The sequence below is a fragment of the Helianthus annuus genome, chromosome 14, assembly GCF_002127325.2.
Source record: "Helianthus annuus cultivar XRQ/B chromosome 14, HanXRQr2.0-SUNRISE, whole genome shotgun sequence".
Lineage (NCBI taxonomy): Eukaryota > Viridiplantae > Streptophyta > Magnoliopsida > Asterales > Asteraceae > Helianthus > Helianthus annuus.
In genome coordinates, this window is record NC_035446.2 from 163,587,594 (window position 1) to 163,601,197 (window position 13,604).

General features: G+C 34.0%; 1 protein-coding gene across 1 annotated transcript; it reads right to left on the reverse strand.

Annotated features, from left to right (window-relative positions):
* Positions 1-5,623: 5,623 nt before the first annotated feature.
* LOC110904726 (WAT1-related protein At2g39510) lies at positions 5,624-8,962 on the reverse strand. Its single transcript, XM_022150576.2, has 7 exons — positions 8,401-8,962; positions 8,201-8,263; positions 7,984-8,100; positions 7,653-7,905; positions 6,626-6,787; positions 6,380-6,531; positions 5,624-6,156 (listed from the first exon to the last, which is right to left on the reverse strand). The coding sequence occupies exons 1-7, from the start codon at positions 8,589-8,591 to the stop codon at positions 5,961-5,963; spliced, it is 1,134 nt and encodes a 377-aa protein (XP_022006268.1). The 5' UTR covers positions 8,592-8,962; the 3' UTR covers positions 5,624-5,960.
* Between the last annotated feature and the right edge of the window lie 4,642 nt (positions 8,963-13,604).

The following is a 13,604-nucleotide window of genomic DNA, read 5'->3' on the forward strand; positions in this document are numbered from 1 at the left end:
TGAAAAGAGTAATAGATAAAAGAAGAAAGTTTTTTTTTTCTTCTGAAATGTAAAGGTTTCTATGCACAACTGGAACCACAAGTACACTTCAAAACTACCGCTAATCCCGCCTCAAAACATTTATAATTTAATACCCAATGCTTTTAATCAACCCCGGAAGAGGTATGGTCCCAATTTCTGAGCACACTTGGCAGCCACATCAGCAAAGCAATCCAGAAGCTTCTAGAAACTTCTGGAAGATCTGCAGGTGGCACCAAAGATGCTCTACCAGACATAAAGGACAAAACGTGTCACCAACCGCAGGACGCCACGTAGGCCTGCAGCGAATCAGGGAGCAGAACTGACGACGTCAGTACAAGGTTTCCAACATGGGCGAATGCAAGCGCGCCACGTGTACCACTACGTCTGCCACAACAGAGCAGACCAAGAGGATATTCCCCCTGGTCGGACAGCTGGCGCGCACCCACAGCTGGCACAGCTGCTCCTCCCTCCTTTACCCTCCGGCTATAAATAGGACCCTTCATCATTCAGGTTCAGGATCTTTACACTCTATACTCACTCTATACACACACTGTTTATTTCTCTCAGAACAGTACTTATTCTCACGCCGGAGCCTGGTTAAGAGGAAAAACCCCTTTCTCCCCCTCTTAACGAGACTGACGTTGTTTACTGTTTTGCAGATCTCGAGCCATTAATACGAGTAAGGAAAGAGGTTGAACCCCATAGACGAAATAACCCCACTGATTAACCCAGTGTTAACCAGTGTTTCATCAACCCCCTTTCCAAGTTTTAGTTTGACGGTTCCTAACACCCCGAGTCTTAGGCAACTCACATGTGACCCAAATCTTTCAACTCTTTTTTAATAGTAGACATGAATTTAGTCGTTCAACTGTGCAACTATCCATATGTGACATTGGAGGCCCAAAACAGGCCAATATGGACCATGGTGGGCCTTTAAAATAATGTCAGCCGAGTAGACAAATTTTAGGCAACGGTAATTGGAAATCTGAAATTTGGACGGTAGAACTCTAGAAGTACGTCTACTTAATGAGCGAGTCGAGCTAGAGTTCGAAGTTAAACAAGCCGCCTCGGTCTAAATACCCTTAACGATTTGAAGTTTAACTTTTTCTCGAATAAAACTCGAGTCAGATTTTGTATTTATTTTAAAATTTTGTTTATCTTATACATATAGATAGATATTACAAAAAAAAAAAAAAATCATTTCTTGTATATATGGATAATTATAACCAAAAAAAAAAAAAAACTGGTGGGTTTTTCCATATAAAATTTTTGGGCTTTTAAAAGGATGGATCTTGGAATTCCCTAAATTTGTTATCTTTGTTGCTAGTTTCAACTATTGTGGCAAAGGGAGGGTGTAGGAATGGTGGTAAAGGAGTAGAGGGCTGGTCGGCATTGGCAAGGAACAAGGAACAAGGTGGGCGATCGTCCATGGCTCGCTCTACTGAATATTTGAAATTGTTAAAACTTATTTATATATCTATATGGATAAGGTTATTCTATAAAAGCTCTTAAAAATAAGAAGAGTACAAAGAAACAATAAATTGCAAAATATAACACAAGTTTGAGCAAATATATCATAATGCCGAAAGATATAACACAATGTAGAGGAAAAAAGACACAAGAATCACAAAAAGGATACAATGTCACAAATATTGAAAAGATACAACGATAAATAAAAAGACAAAATGATGTATACAAAAATTCTAAAATCCACAAGTGAAACATCTAAAAGCAAAAACCTAAAATCTCATATCGCAGAGTTCGATAAGGCGGTTCCAATGTCGCTTGAATGAGGTCAATTGGAGTCCGTTTGATACCTTTCTTACGACTTCCTCTTTTTGGGAGACTTTGCATTTGATCCTAACTCATATCTATATATAGGGTTGTAAACAAACCAAACGTTCAGCGAACCGTTTGGCGGGAAGTTCGTTTATGTTCGTTTGATTACGAATACGAACAAAAAAATTGTTTGGTTAGCTTAGCGAACGAACACGAACAAAGGTCTCGTTCGTCCGACTTCGTTCGTGAACATTTGGTAATATGTTCGGTTACCTTCATGCATGTTCGTTCGATTATATTCGAAAAATAAAAAAATAAAAAAAAATAATGTTTAACTACTTATGTCCAATGTTTAAGGTTAACAATGTTTTTATTTTTTGTGTTTAGTGGTTGGAGTAGACTTTTTGTGTTTTGATTTGTCATCTGATAGTTGTATATAACTACTTATGTCCAATGTTTAAGGTTAACAATGTTTTTATTTTTTTATTTCAAGTTAAATGTTCGTTTATGTTCGTTTGTGTTTGATGCCAGTGTTCATGAACTGTTCGCGAACAAGTGGTTTTCCTTAACGAACAAATACGAACATAAACTTGTGTTCGGTATGCGTTCGTAAACAGTTTGCGAGTATGTTAATTTCTTAACGAACGAACACGAGCATAACTTTGTTTGTATTCGTTCGGTTCGATTACATCCCTATCTATATATAACATCAACCAAATTTAAGTTTTAGGCGTTCAATGAAAATATTAGATATATAAAACAAGAAGGTGTTGGCTATAATAAAGTTTTTTGCTTTTGAATTTTGGACATAAAGTTTTACTTTTGGGAAATTTATGAAAATGTCATTTGACCAACGTTCTTTACGAAAATGTTACGTTTATGCGTCCGTCGACGGACTCCTCCACATGGGAGGAGTCTGTGCGTCACCTTGAAGAGTCCATGAACGAGGAGCTGACACGTGTCCTTTCAAATGTTGAAGAGTCCATCCCCGACGCATCCCATGCCTCCCCGACGCATCCCATGCCCTCCCAGACGCAACCCTTGCATCCCCGACGCATCCCTTGCATCCGGACGCATCCCATGTGGAGGAGTCCGTCCACGGACGCATGAACGTGACATTTTCGTAAAGAACGTTTGGTCAAATGACATTTTCGTAAATTTCCCTTTACTTTTTGATTTTAGCCTTTAACATTTTGAACTTGTATATTTCTTTTGTAGGAATTCTATAATTTATTAAAACACCATGTTACTTTGTTAAAACACCATGTTTGTGCTTTCATCTAATTGGTGGGCTTGGGCTCTATCATTTATTTATTTTTTTAAAAGCTTTTGTATTAATCGAAAACTTTGCTAGGTTTACAATAGTGTTTGTAATTTAACACTTTGCTAGGTTTACTAACAATTTTAGACTAAAAAGTAAATTATTTAAAGAAATTAGCTTTCATCCTCTGATAGTGGATTAAGATTTGTAACAATACGATACGAACATTTTCATTAGTGTTTAATATAATCACATGTTGATATTGATTTAATCTAATATTATGTATATTATTAAATCTAAAGAATATCAGGGCTTTATTATTTAGGTTCTTTTTCCTTTGGCTACTACAGTGAAGGTTAATATCATAATGAGCTGAATTGATACCAGTCGAATTTCCGTCAGCTAGTGCAGAGAATCTCATAAGTTAAAACTTTAAGCAGTATAAATTTAATAACTAACTACACCCATTAGGCATCCAAATAGCTCATATAAGTTAGAAAATTAAACCCAAATTTAAAAACTAACTATACCCATTAGGCATCCCAATAGCCCATATAAGTTAAAAATTAAACCCAAAGCGCAATAAATTTAACTAACTATACCCATTAGAGATACGGGTGCCCATCACTCATCACTCACAACATCTAATCAAGTTCCGTCATATCATCAAGCATTATTCCATCACTAGTGATGGATTCTTGTGGAAATGCCCATCACTCACCACACCCAACAATTTCCCTCACAACCCAACAATTTCCCTCAACTTCTTTACTTCTTCACACGTCAAATATACGACGCGTTTTCAAAACCACGCGTTAAACTTGGCACCGGCGGCGGTGTTTCATTGCCTTCCACGCGTGGCCAAACGGCCATCAAGGGGCGCCCTGTCCCCCTTATAGAGATGGCAATGAGCCGGGTTTGAGACGGGTTTAGGTAATCTCAAACCGGTTAGATAAGTTTGTCCCAAACTCGTCCCAATACCCGTCTGGTTTCTAGCGGATAACCCATCGGGTATCGGGTATGCTCGCAGATTTCGGGTAACCCCGATAATTTAAAAAATTACCCGTTGGGATACCCAACCCAAAACCAATTGGGTAACTACAAATTAGTTACATTAATATTATCACTATAAAAAATATAAAAGAAATGGATGTATCATATATATACATATTTTAAAATATAAAAGAAATTATCGGGTATACAATCAAATGTGTCGGGTTTCGGGTTTACCCATCGGGTTCGATTGCCATCCTTAACCCATTAGGCACCCCCCAATAGCCCATATAAGTTAGAAAACTAAACCCAATTGCTTAATCAACTATACCCGTTAGATAGCCTAAATTTAAACCCATTGTGGGGGCAACAATGAAATGGAGTTGTAACGAGAGGGAGGCCAGGATGATAGTGATGGATGTAGTAGAGTATGGAATTGGAGAGTGAGTATGTGGGGACAATTTTTTATCATTAACCGATTTTTCCAATGGAACAACTTTTTATATTTGGGTCAGTTAACCGAACAAAAATTTTATTGCTTTCTGGTTTCTTACCGTAATCATTTTAGACACTTAACAAATTTGTTAGACGGTAGTCCATTTCATTGAAGTACATAGGTATTTGTTTCTCATTCATGGGTTGGGCAGGAAGTTTTTTTTATTAATAACAATCTGTTATAGGCCATGTTTAATAATAGTGGTTTAATACTTTGATATGCATATCATTTTTCTGTGTTACATGCTATAATCGATTATTATTGTTGGAATCTAGTTCTAATAGCTAAAGTTCATGCTTGCCTAATGATGTGGAATAGTAGTAGTAGTTTAACATGAACTTGTGTAACTAGTAGTAACGAGGTTGGTCAGTTGGAACTTACATGTAGACCTTCAACTCAGGGGTATCCCAAAATTTTGTTAGGGGTGTCCTCGTACTTGTTCAGGGGTGTCCTGAGTATAAAAATCGGAAAAAAAAAATAATTTTACACTACTGGTAAAAACTTGAGCCGTAGCCCGGGCTATGCCCGTTTACACTACAGGTCCGCCCCTGGTATTGATGCCTTACTACTTATGGTGTATGGTAGTGATGTTTAGTACTAAGATCACACAGAGCCGTCCCCGAGAACTCTCAAAAAAATTTAGGCCTCGGGCGACAAAAAAAATTTGGGCCCAAAATTGTGGTTGGGGAAATGAATTAAAAAAAACAAACCAATGATGATGTAGTCAAGAATTGAACTTAAGACCTTTGCATTATCCTAAGATGGTTTTTCCACTCCACCACCAACACTTTTTTGTATAATGAATAGATGAATGTATTAAATATATAATTAAGTATATATATAAAAGCTCATAGAAACCTTTCGGGCCCTTTAAAAATTTGGACCTCGAGCGACGGCACGGGTTGGCCGGCCCAAGAGCCGGCCCTGAGATCACACGGTGTGGGCGTGGAAACACAACGTTGTTGTGGGATGAAAAGTGAGAAAAAATACTGTCAAGTAGGCGCAATAATGTATTTATAGCATCTTCACAATTTAAGTATTTACCATATATTAATTATTTAATGATAAATGTGAACATAAAAACCATAAAAGTTTTATTAATGACATTAAATAAAAAAAATAGGTTGTATACCAACCAACCATTCACCATCTAGCATAACTTGAGTAAAACTATAAATCAAATACTTAGGGGTCCTATCTTATATTGGAGACTTCTATATGGATCGATCCTATAACGATTTTTACAAAACTACTACTTTGATTAAGCAAGAACAAAGACACCAAATAAGTTTCCGAATCAAACCGATACCGGTTTGAATATCATCTAAACCATTTCTAGTACTAGCTAGCTAGTGAACAAAAGATTGAGCATTTTAACAGTCATTTTTCCTTTTGTTTAAACACAACGAATCAGACCGGAGATTCAACATGGCGGTCTTCTTTAATCACACCAGCAACAACATCCGATTCTTGATTCTTATCCGGGCTTGTTTCTTCATCAATCATTTCCACCTCGTTGCTTCTTGAGTCTGGAAGACCTGGATCTTTGCTTTTTCCCCATATTATTAAGTATAGTCCGATAACGATGATTATTGCTCCAACAATCCTGAAAATATTGTAGTAATTCAATCACAATATTTAAACATGAATTAAACACCCAAAGGCCCAAATTGTGTTTAAATAATTAAATCTCCTAAATTATGTCATGATAAACTAGTATATATATTGTTGTAATTATTTATACAACCTAACCCGTCTTGACCCTTATTAAAAGTGTCCTGTTAGACGGTATATATCCAACCCGTTACCTCAAGGCTAAATATAAGTACCTTCCGACGTTTATTTGTTCGCCTAGAGTAAATGAGCTCATAATCACAACCATGACCATGCCGAATGGATTGAAGGCCGTCACAAAGAAAGGTCCCTTTATTTTCATAATGAGGCCCGACACATAATAGCTTGCTCCCGATCGAACTATCCCCTGTGCCAATCCAGAAAAGATAAGAAAAAAAAAAATAACAATAAATAAATAAATAAGTAATAAAAATAATTAATATATATGTATATGTTCTTACACTATATAGAGTGGCGAATAGTTTAGCGTCCCAGTTTATAGACCAAATATCTCTTCTGGCCCTCTCAATAACAAGAGTAGTGACAGTGCCTTGCAAAGCACCCATCATACATATGAGGCTAGTAAGAGACAATTGAGCAGGATAACTCTTCAGTGTCACAGCCTGAAAATTATGAATCCAAAGTTGTAGTAGTAATTAATGTACACTTCATGAATAGGACCACTGACACAGTCTAAATCTGTGTAGTTTGTAACAAGTGTGAATGTCAACTTATCCATTCAGTAAAAGATTATCTCATTATTGTACAATAACTAATAATAAAGTTTTTCTTTTAATTTATAGATATGTTTTCCAAAAGTCTAGATTTGTGTAGTTGTAACAAGCTCCTTATCGAACCGAACCGGTTCTTGAATTAACTTATTCGAATTCAGTTCTTGTTAGCATTTAAACCGAATTCTGAAATCCGATTTTGAATAAAATTCGAATATGTAATTTTCAGACCTATTCAGCCCGAGTATTCGAATTCGTAGTGTATATATACAAAAATTTCATAAAAAATACACATATATTTGTTGGGTCAGGATCATTTCAGAACTCTAAATAATTGCAGAACTTACAGAACTCCTAATAAACAATCATTTTACTAATATCTTTTTATATTTAACATTGTTTAAGGATATTTTTTTTGTCATTTATTATGATTCCATACGTGTTAAGAGTTGTTTTATCATTTTTTCATATGTAATTTTATAATTACATATACGTAAATCGATTCATTTACATATATGTAAACTAGTTCTTTTACACACATATAAATTAGTTATTACACATAAATAATCTGGTTTTTCATATATGTAATCATATAGATATATATAATATATCCTTAAATAATGTTAAATATAAAAATATAAAAATAAAATAATTGTTTATTAGTGGTTCAAGTTCTGTAATATTTATAAAACCCAATTTATTTACTATAACTATTTGTTTGAAAACATGGAATGAAAAAAGTGAAAGTTGAGATAACCTGAAGTATGAAAAAACCAGCCCAAAAGAAGCAACCAATAGTGATCATGATGGCACCCTTGATCATGTTCCGGTGGTCTTCATAAGAGAGTGCAACAGGTGCTACAGGTGGGTGCACCCTGCTAATATGGGTCCATGGCAATGGGATCGGTACTCCATTCACCAGGGTCATGATCATGGCTCCACCTACTGTTACCAGGGTTCCTATTATCTTCGCTTGACTATGCCTTTTCTTTATGTTCACCTTCTCCAACCTATTATTGTTAATAATAATATTATTATACCCCAAACATATATTATTATTATTTAAGTATTTAGTTGCATGTACGTACCTGAATATCCAGGCCATGAAAAACGTCAAAGCTGGGATAATGTTACACATTGCTATAGCAAATGTTGCAGTGGTGTACTTCATTCCGGTATAATACAATATTTGGTCCATTACAGGCCTAATTAATTAATTCATTTCAAAAGTATTAATTTAAGTGTCACCTTAAAACACGTAATGAAAAAAATAACTAAAGTTATGACATAATTAATATTGCATACTCCAATTGTGCAAGCAACATTATCTTCAAGAACACCGATAACCTCATCTTAGGCCTCATGTTCCTGCAAAATGTTGTGTTTTTTTAATTAATTTTTACAATTTAATCACCATGCATGATCTATAGTTTTAAATTTTCACATGTAACAGTTTAAACTAAAATTAAAAAAAAAAAATATTTGTGATCGATCGATCGACCTACCTTTCGAAAAAGTAAGCGAAAGGACCGAAAACGACGACTGCAGCAATATTTCGATAAACCGAAAACGTGCAAGGGTTTAAACCCTTGTTTAGAGCAGACTTGACTATAACTCCATTGATAGCATATCCCACTTGAAGAAAAAGCACACCAAGGTAGAGCTTCCCTTGATCCACCCACCGATCTTGCGACATCGATGATGGATCTATATGCGGTGTGTGGTTAATTGATTGATCAAACTTGTTGAGTGAGAGGGGTGGTGTATAGGGGTTTAAATATGCATATGCATGCAGATAAGGATTGATATTTAAGGGTAGTAATAATGACTTCTTGTTACAACCTTAATAAAGCATGGGTTAAAGATGTGAAGAAATGTTCTAAGTACAATGTCTCACCTTATTATGTTACTTTTATATTGCTTTTATGTTACGAAATGGACAATTTCTTTTTCTTAACCCGACAGAGAATAGTTGTCTATACTAGAATTAATTCTGTTATCTGTCATTTCGATTATTTTGTTGTTATGAAAATGTTTATAAATGTAATAGAAAGGATGGATTATATTTAGAACAAAAAAAAAAAAAAAAAAAAAAAAACAAGTTTCTTGCTAGGATATGTCACATGTGACACTTGGACATGGAGATATTCCACGACACTACCACCGCTAAAAGATATGTGCGTTTACGTATCCATTTATCTCACCAAAGCCTGAAATATCGTCTTGAATTAGCACTACTATTTATGGACATGTGAACATATGACAACCTTTTAATAGAAAACCCTAAAAAGGATTGAAATATTAAATAATTTCGTCACTCATTAGTTCTTGCTATATATATATATATATATATATAGGGGATGGTTGAAATGAAAACTACTTTTATTGTGAAAACTCGAAAACTAACTAAAAAAAGCCTAAAAAACACATAAATTTTTTTTTTCAATATTTTTTATAAAAATCGCTAGTTTTTATATATAAAAAAACTTTTTTTCAAAAAAAAAAAAAAGAATTTTTGTGTAGTGCACATGTGTAATAATACATATGTGTAGTACACATACATATGTGCAGTATTACACATGTGCACTACACAAAATTTTTTTTTTTTTTTTGAAATTTTTTTTTATATTAAAAAACCTGCGAAATTTTGATTGCAAAAAAAAAATTAAAAAAAAAAAATTTTGTATGTTTTTTTGGCTTTTTTTAATTAGTTTTCGAGTTTTCACAATAACTAGTGGTTTTCATTTGAACCTCCCCATATATATATATATATATATATATATATATATATATATATATATATAGGGTGGGGTTCTAGAGTGAATACTAGTGTATTTGCAAACTGAGTGAACAAATGCTGGTCATTGATCTACACACGTGTATGGCCAGAATCTCATCATCAAATCGTAAAATAAGCTAGTGTATTTCAACATCAAATCCTGGCCATTGATCTACACATGTGTATGGCCAGGATTAGTTCACTCAGTTCGCAAGCTACACTAGTGTTCACTCTTGAACTTAATCCTATATATATATATATATATATATATATATATTTTATTAGATACATTTAGATCTAATTGCCTATGGCATTATAGCCTAGTCTCATCTTAGAAGTTATATAAAGATTAGGGACTATAATTAGGTTCTGGGTTTGATTCCCACAAGAGGGTTTTTCCCAAATTTATTGGGTTTTTTCCTGAATTTGTGTATATGCATTATTGCCTAATGGAGAAGGATATGATCGGGTGGTTCCGCTGGTGGCATGTTAATACTCTAGTGGTTCGTCAATGATCCAAATTTGTCGTTAAAAGAAAGATCTAATGGGATTGAGAATAGGCTACATAACCTATCTATCTAACTAATGCTAACTGAATCGACCGATTAACGTTCTTTTTACCATTGTGCTCTTTATATTTTGTTAAAAGTTATATTCACACATAAAGTTAGAAGCGCTTATATCTTTTGCTTTAAATTAGATACATATGGATATTTTTTTAACAATTATATTATTTATAACGTCTTCGTCGTTCTTAAAACCGATCTGCTGTGGTGGTTTGATAACATGTCGGTTATGAAAACATAATTTGCTTAGGTTTTCATCAATATCTATTTATTGATAATTTTCTATTTCATTCTTTGTGTTTTGTTGACATTGCAAATACACTTCAATGATAAAGTTGTTTTGTATTTTGTTTAGAACGAGTTGACGCCAATCTGCGCATTGTGGTGTGATGTTGATTATGAATGTTTTTAGTATCACTATTATATGCGAAAACTTCTAAGCTTATGCCAAACGTTCTTTCATTTTGCTGCATATGTCCACTTAAAACACTCGAAGGTTGAATTAATTGAAGCGATATATCGGTTCCTTGTATACTTGAATATTATAGTTATTTATGAAATGTTGCGGCTTGGCATGAACTATTGGATTTGAAGCGTCATATGCAACCATCACACTGGTTTGTATATAGGTTTTTTTTATTTATACATGTAAGCAACCGTTTCAATTGACCAAATCTCCAAATCCTACTATATCTTCGCATCCATTGCTCCTTCTATCAAACTCTATTCCAACATCGACAACCATATCAATCCATAGAAATCCCTTCGCGAAACAAGTCATCATTTACGCTCAACAACAAAGGTAACATTGATACACTTTGTTAAATTGATTGATTTATTTTCCGTTTTTATGTTTATTTTTTCCTTTCTTGAATTGCAATTAGGGTGAAGTTGGAAGATTAAGTGATTTTAAATGATACCCGAATCAAAATTTAAATGCATATGACGCAAAACAGTGACGCTCTAAAATGATATGATTATCGATAATAAAGCAAGAGAGAATGGGCGATAGAAGAGTGAAAATGGTAGTGAAATCTGAAAAGGGTGTGGCCTATTGTATGCGAGGGTGAAACTGAAAGGGTGCGGTGTATCATTTGAATGGGTGTGTTGTATCATTTGCATTTGGTTAGGAGACGTAATGTTTAAACAAAGGGGTATAACCCAATTTATTTGAATGGGTACATGGCATTATATGCATTTGGTTAGGAGACGCGATGTGTAAACAAAAGGGTATAACCCAAGTTGGTAATTGTGTTTGTGTGTGTGTTTAATGGGCTTGAAAACCGACTACATAATCTATCCGATTGATACTAACATGAGTCGACTAGTTACTGTTTTTATTACGATTACCGTCTTTGTATATTGTTAAATTATATATTCACACTAAATGATAAAGTAATTATATACTATCTTTTAAATTAGTTATATGTAGAGGGTGAGGTTCCTTTAAAAATGACATTTTTCGTAAGAAGTGTGAGAAAACATAGGAATTGACATGTAGGCATAATGTTTTGGACTTAGGCATGATTTTTTTTGTTGTTTTGGCAAGAAAAAAAAACAAACATAACAACATAAAACACAATGCAATGCATTATAGGCATGAAATTTCAAAAAAAAAAAAAAAAAAAAAACAACAACTAAAACACCCTACTAAACGTATTAGCATAGTGTTTTAAGTTTTAAGCATAGAATTCATTGCATTGTGTCTTAAATTGTTATGTTTGGTGTTTTTCTTGCCAAAATAACCAAAAAACACATGCCTTAGTCCAAAGCATTATGTCTACATATCAATTTATATGCATTCTCACATTTTTTATGAAAAATGTATTTTTTTATAGGAACCTAAACCTATATGTAGATATGCTTTTAATAATTATATTATGGAATATGGATCTTAATAATCCCATATATTCTTCGTTGGCCGTCAATAGTCCCAACTTAACAAATAACCAATGGCAGTCCCAACTATTAACATATTGGCCTCCAATGAATCCTGACTAACAGAACCCTAGCACTGTTAGTCTTCGGTTGCCAGAAAAACCTTTTTGAGCGGAAAACTCATTTTTGGCTGAAATTCAACATTTTCTTCCCAAACCTCTTTGCAACCTTAGATTAGACCTTTAGAAACCTTTTTCTAGCCGAAAACGGTTTTCCGGCGATCGGAGACTAACGACGTTAGGGTTCTGTTAGTCAGGGTCCATTGGTGGCGAATATGTCAATAGTTTGGACTACCGGTAGTTATTTTTGAAGTTGAGACTGTTGATGGCCAACGACGAATACTTAGGATTATTAAATCCAATATTCCTTATATTATTTATGACGCCATCAGCTATGAACCGATTCGCCGCGCTTGTTTGATAGATTCGCCGCGCTTGTTTGATAACGCGTCGGTTATGAAATATAAGTTGCTTAGCTTTTCATCTGTATTTACTAATGATGTACTATTTCATTCCTTATATTTTGTTGACATTAATGAAATATAAGTTGCTTAGCTTTTCATCTGTATTTACTGATAATATGCTATTTCATTCTTTATATTTTGTTGACATTAAAAATAAAAATAAGCGTTCAATTTTTTAACCGATTCGCTGCGCTTGTTCGATAACATGTCAGTTAGGCCACAAGGTGTGACTTAGCGCCACCCCGCCCTGTCACACTTTTTAGCGTCCCGGGGCGCCATCAACCACCCCCACAGTTAACCAGGGGGCGATGTGGAGAGGGCTTATCACAGTAACGAGCGTTAGTAGTTTGTGCAGGTGGGACCCATTCTTTTCAATCTTTAGCGCTATCATACTCACAAACACTTATTTTAATATCATTTTCCCTTTCTTATACACTCACAACAAAATATAGAGGTGTACTTTAGTTTTCTCTAAGTTATTCTCTGTTATAGAGACTCTAATATAGTAATGTTTTAATTTAGTTGCGTTATCTCTAAGTTATTCTCTATTATAGAGACTCTAATATAGTAATGTCTTAGTTTACAACATTCACATTGGAGCCTCTATCTTCATCTATATAATTTAATAAAAAACACATTTTTATGTAAATTAAGTTTACTTTTCAAAATCCTCTCATATAAACTCTCTATCTACTTATTGTATATTTCTTTCTCTTTCATACACACTCACAATAAATATATAGAGGCATGGATATGAGCCTCTAAATATAAAGGTTTACTTTAATATCTATAAAACTTTCTCTATTATAGAGATTTCAATATAGTGATGTTTTTGTTGTTTCCTCTATTTCTTCCTTTATATTACATAGAATGTACTAATATAGAGGTTCCAATGTGAATGCTCTTAGTTGTGTTCTCTATTTTTTTCCTCTATATTATAAAGAAATAATGGAAATAAAGGTT

Excerpts from the sequence above, each read along its gene's own strand:
- LOC110904726 (XM_022150576.2), bottom strand. The coding sequence starts at position 8,591 with ATGTCGCAAGATCGGTGGGTGGATCAAGGGAAGCTCTACCTTGGTGTG. Across the intron at positions 8,264-8,400 it reads TTCGCTTACTTTTTCGAAAG|GAACATGAGGCCTAAGATGA; the intron begins GTAGGTCGATCG and ends AACATTTTGCAG. Across the intron at positions 6,157-6,379 it reads GAACAAATAAACGTCGGAAG|GATTGTTGGAGCAATAATCA; the intron begins GTACTTATATTT and ends CAATATTTTCAG.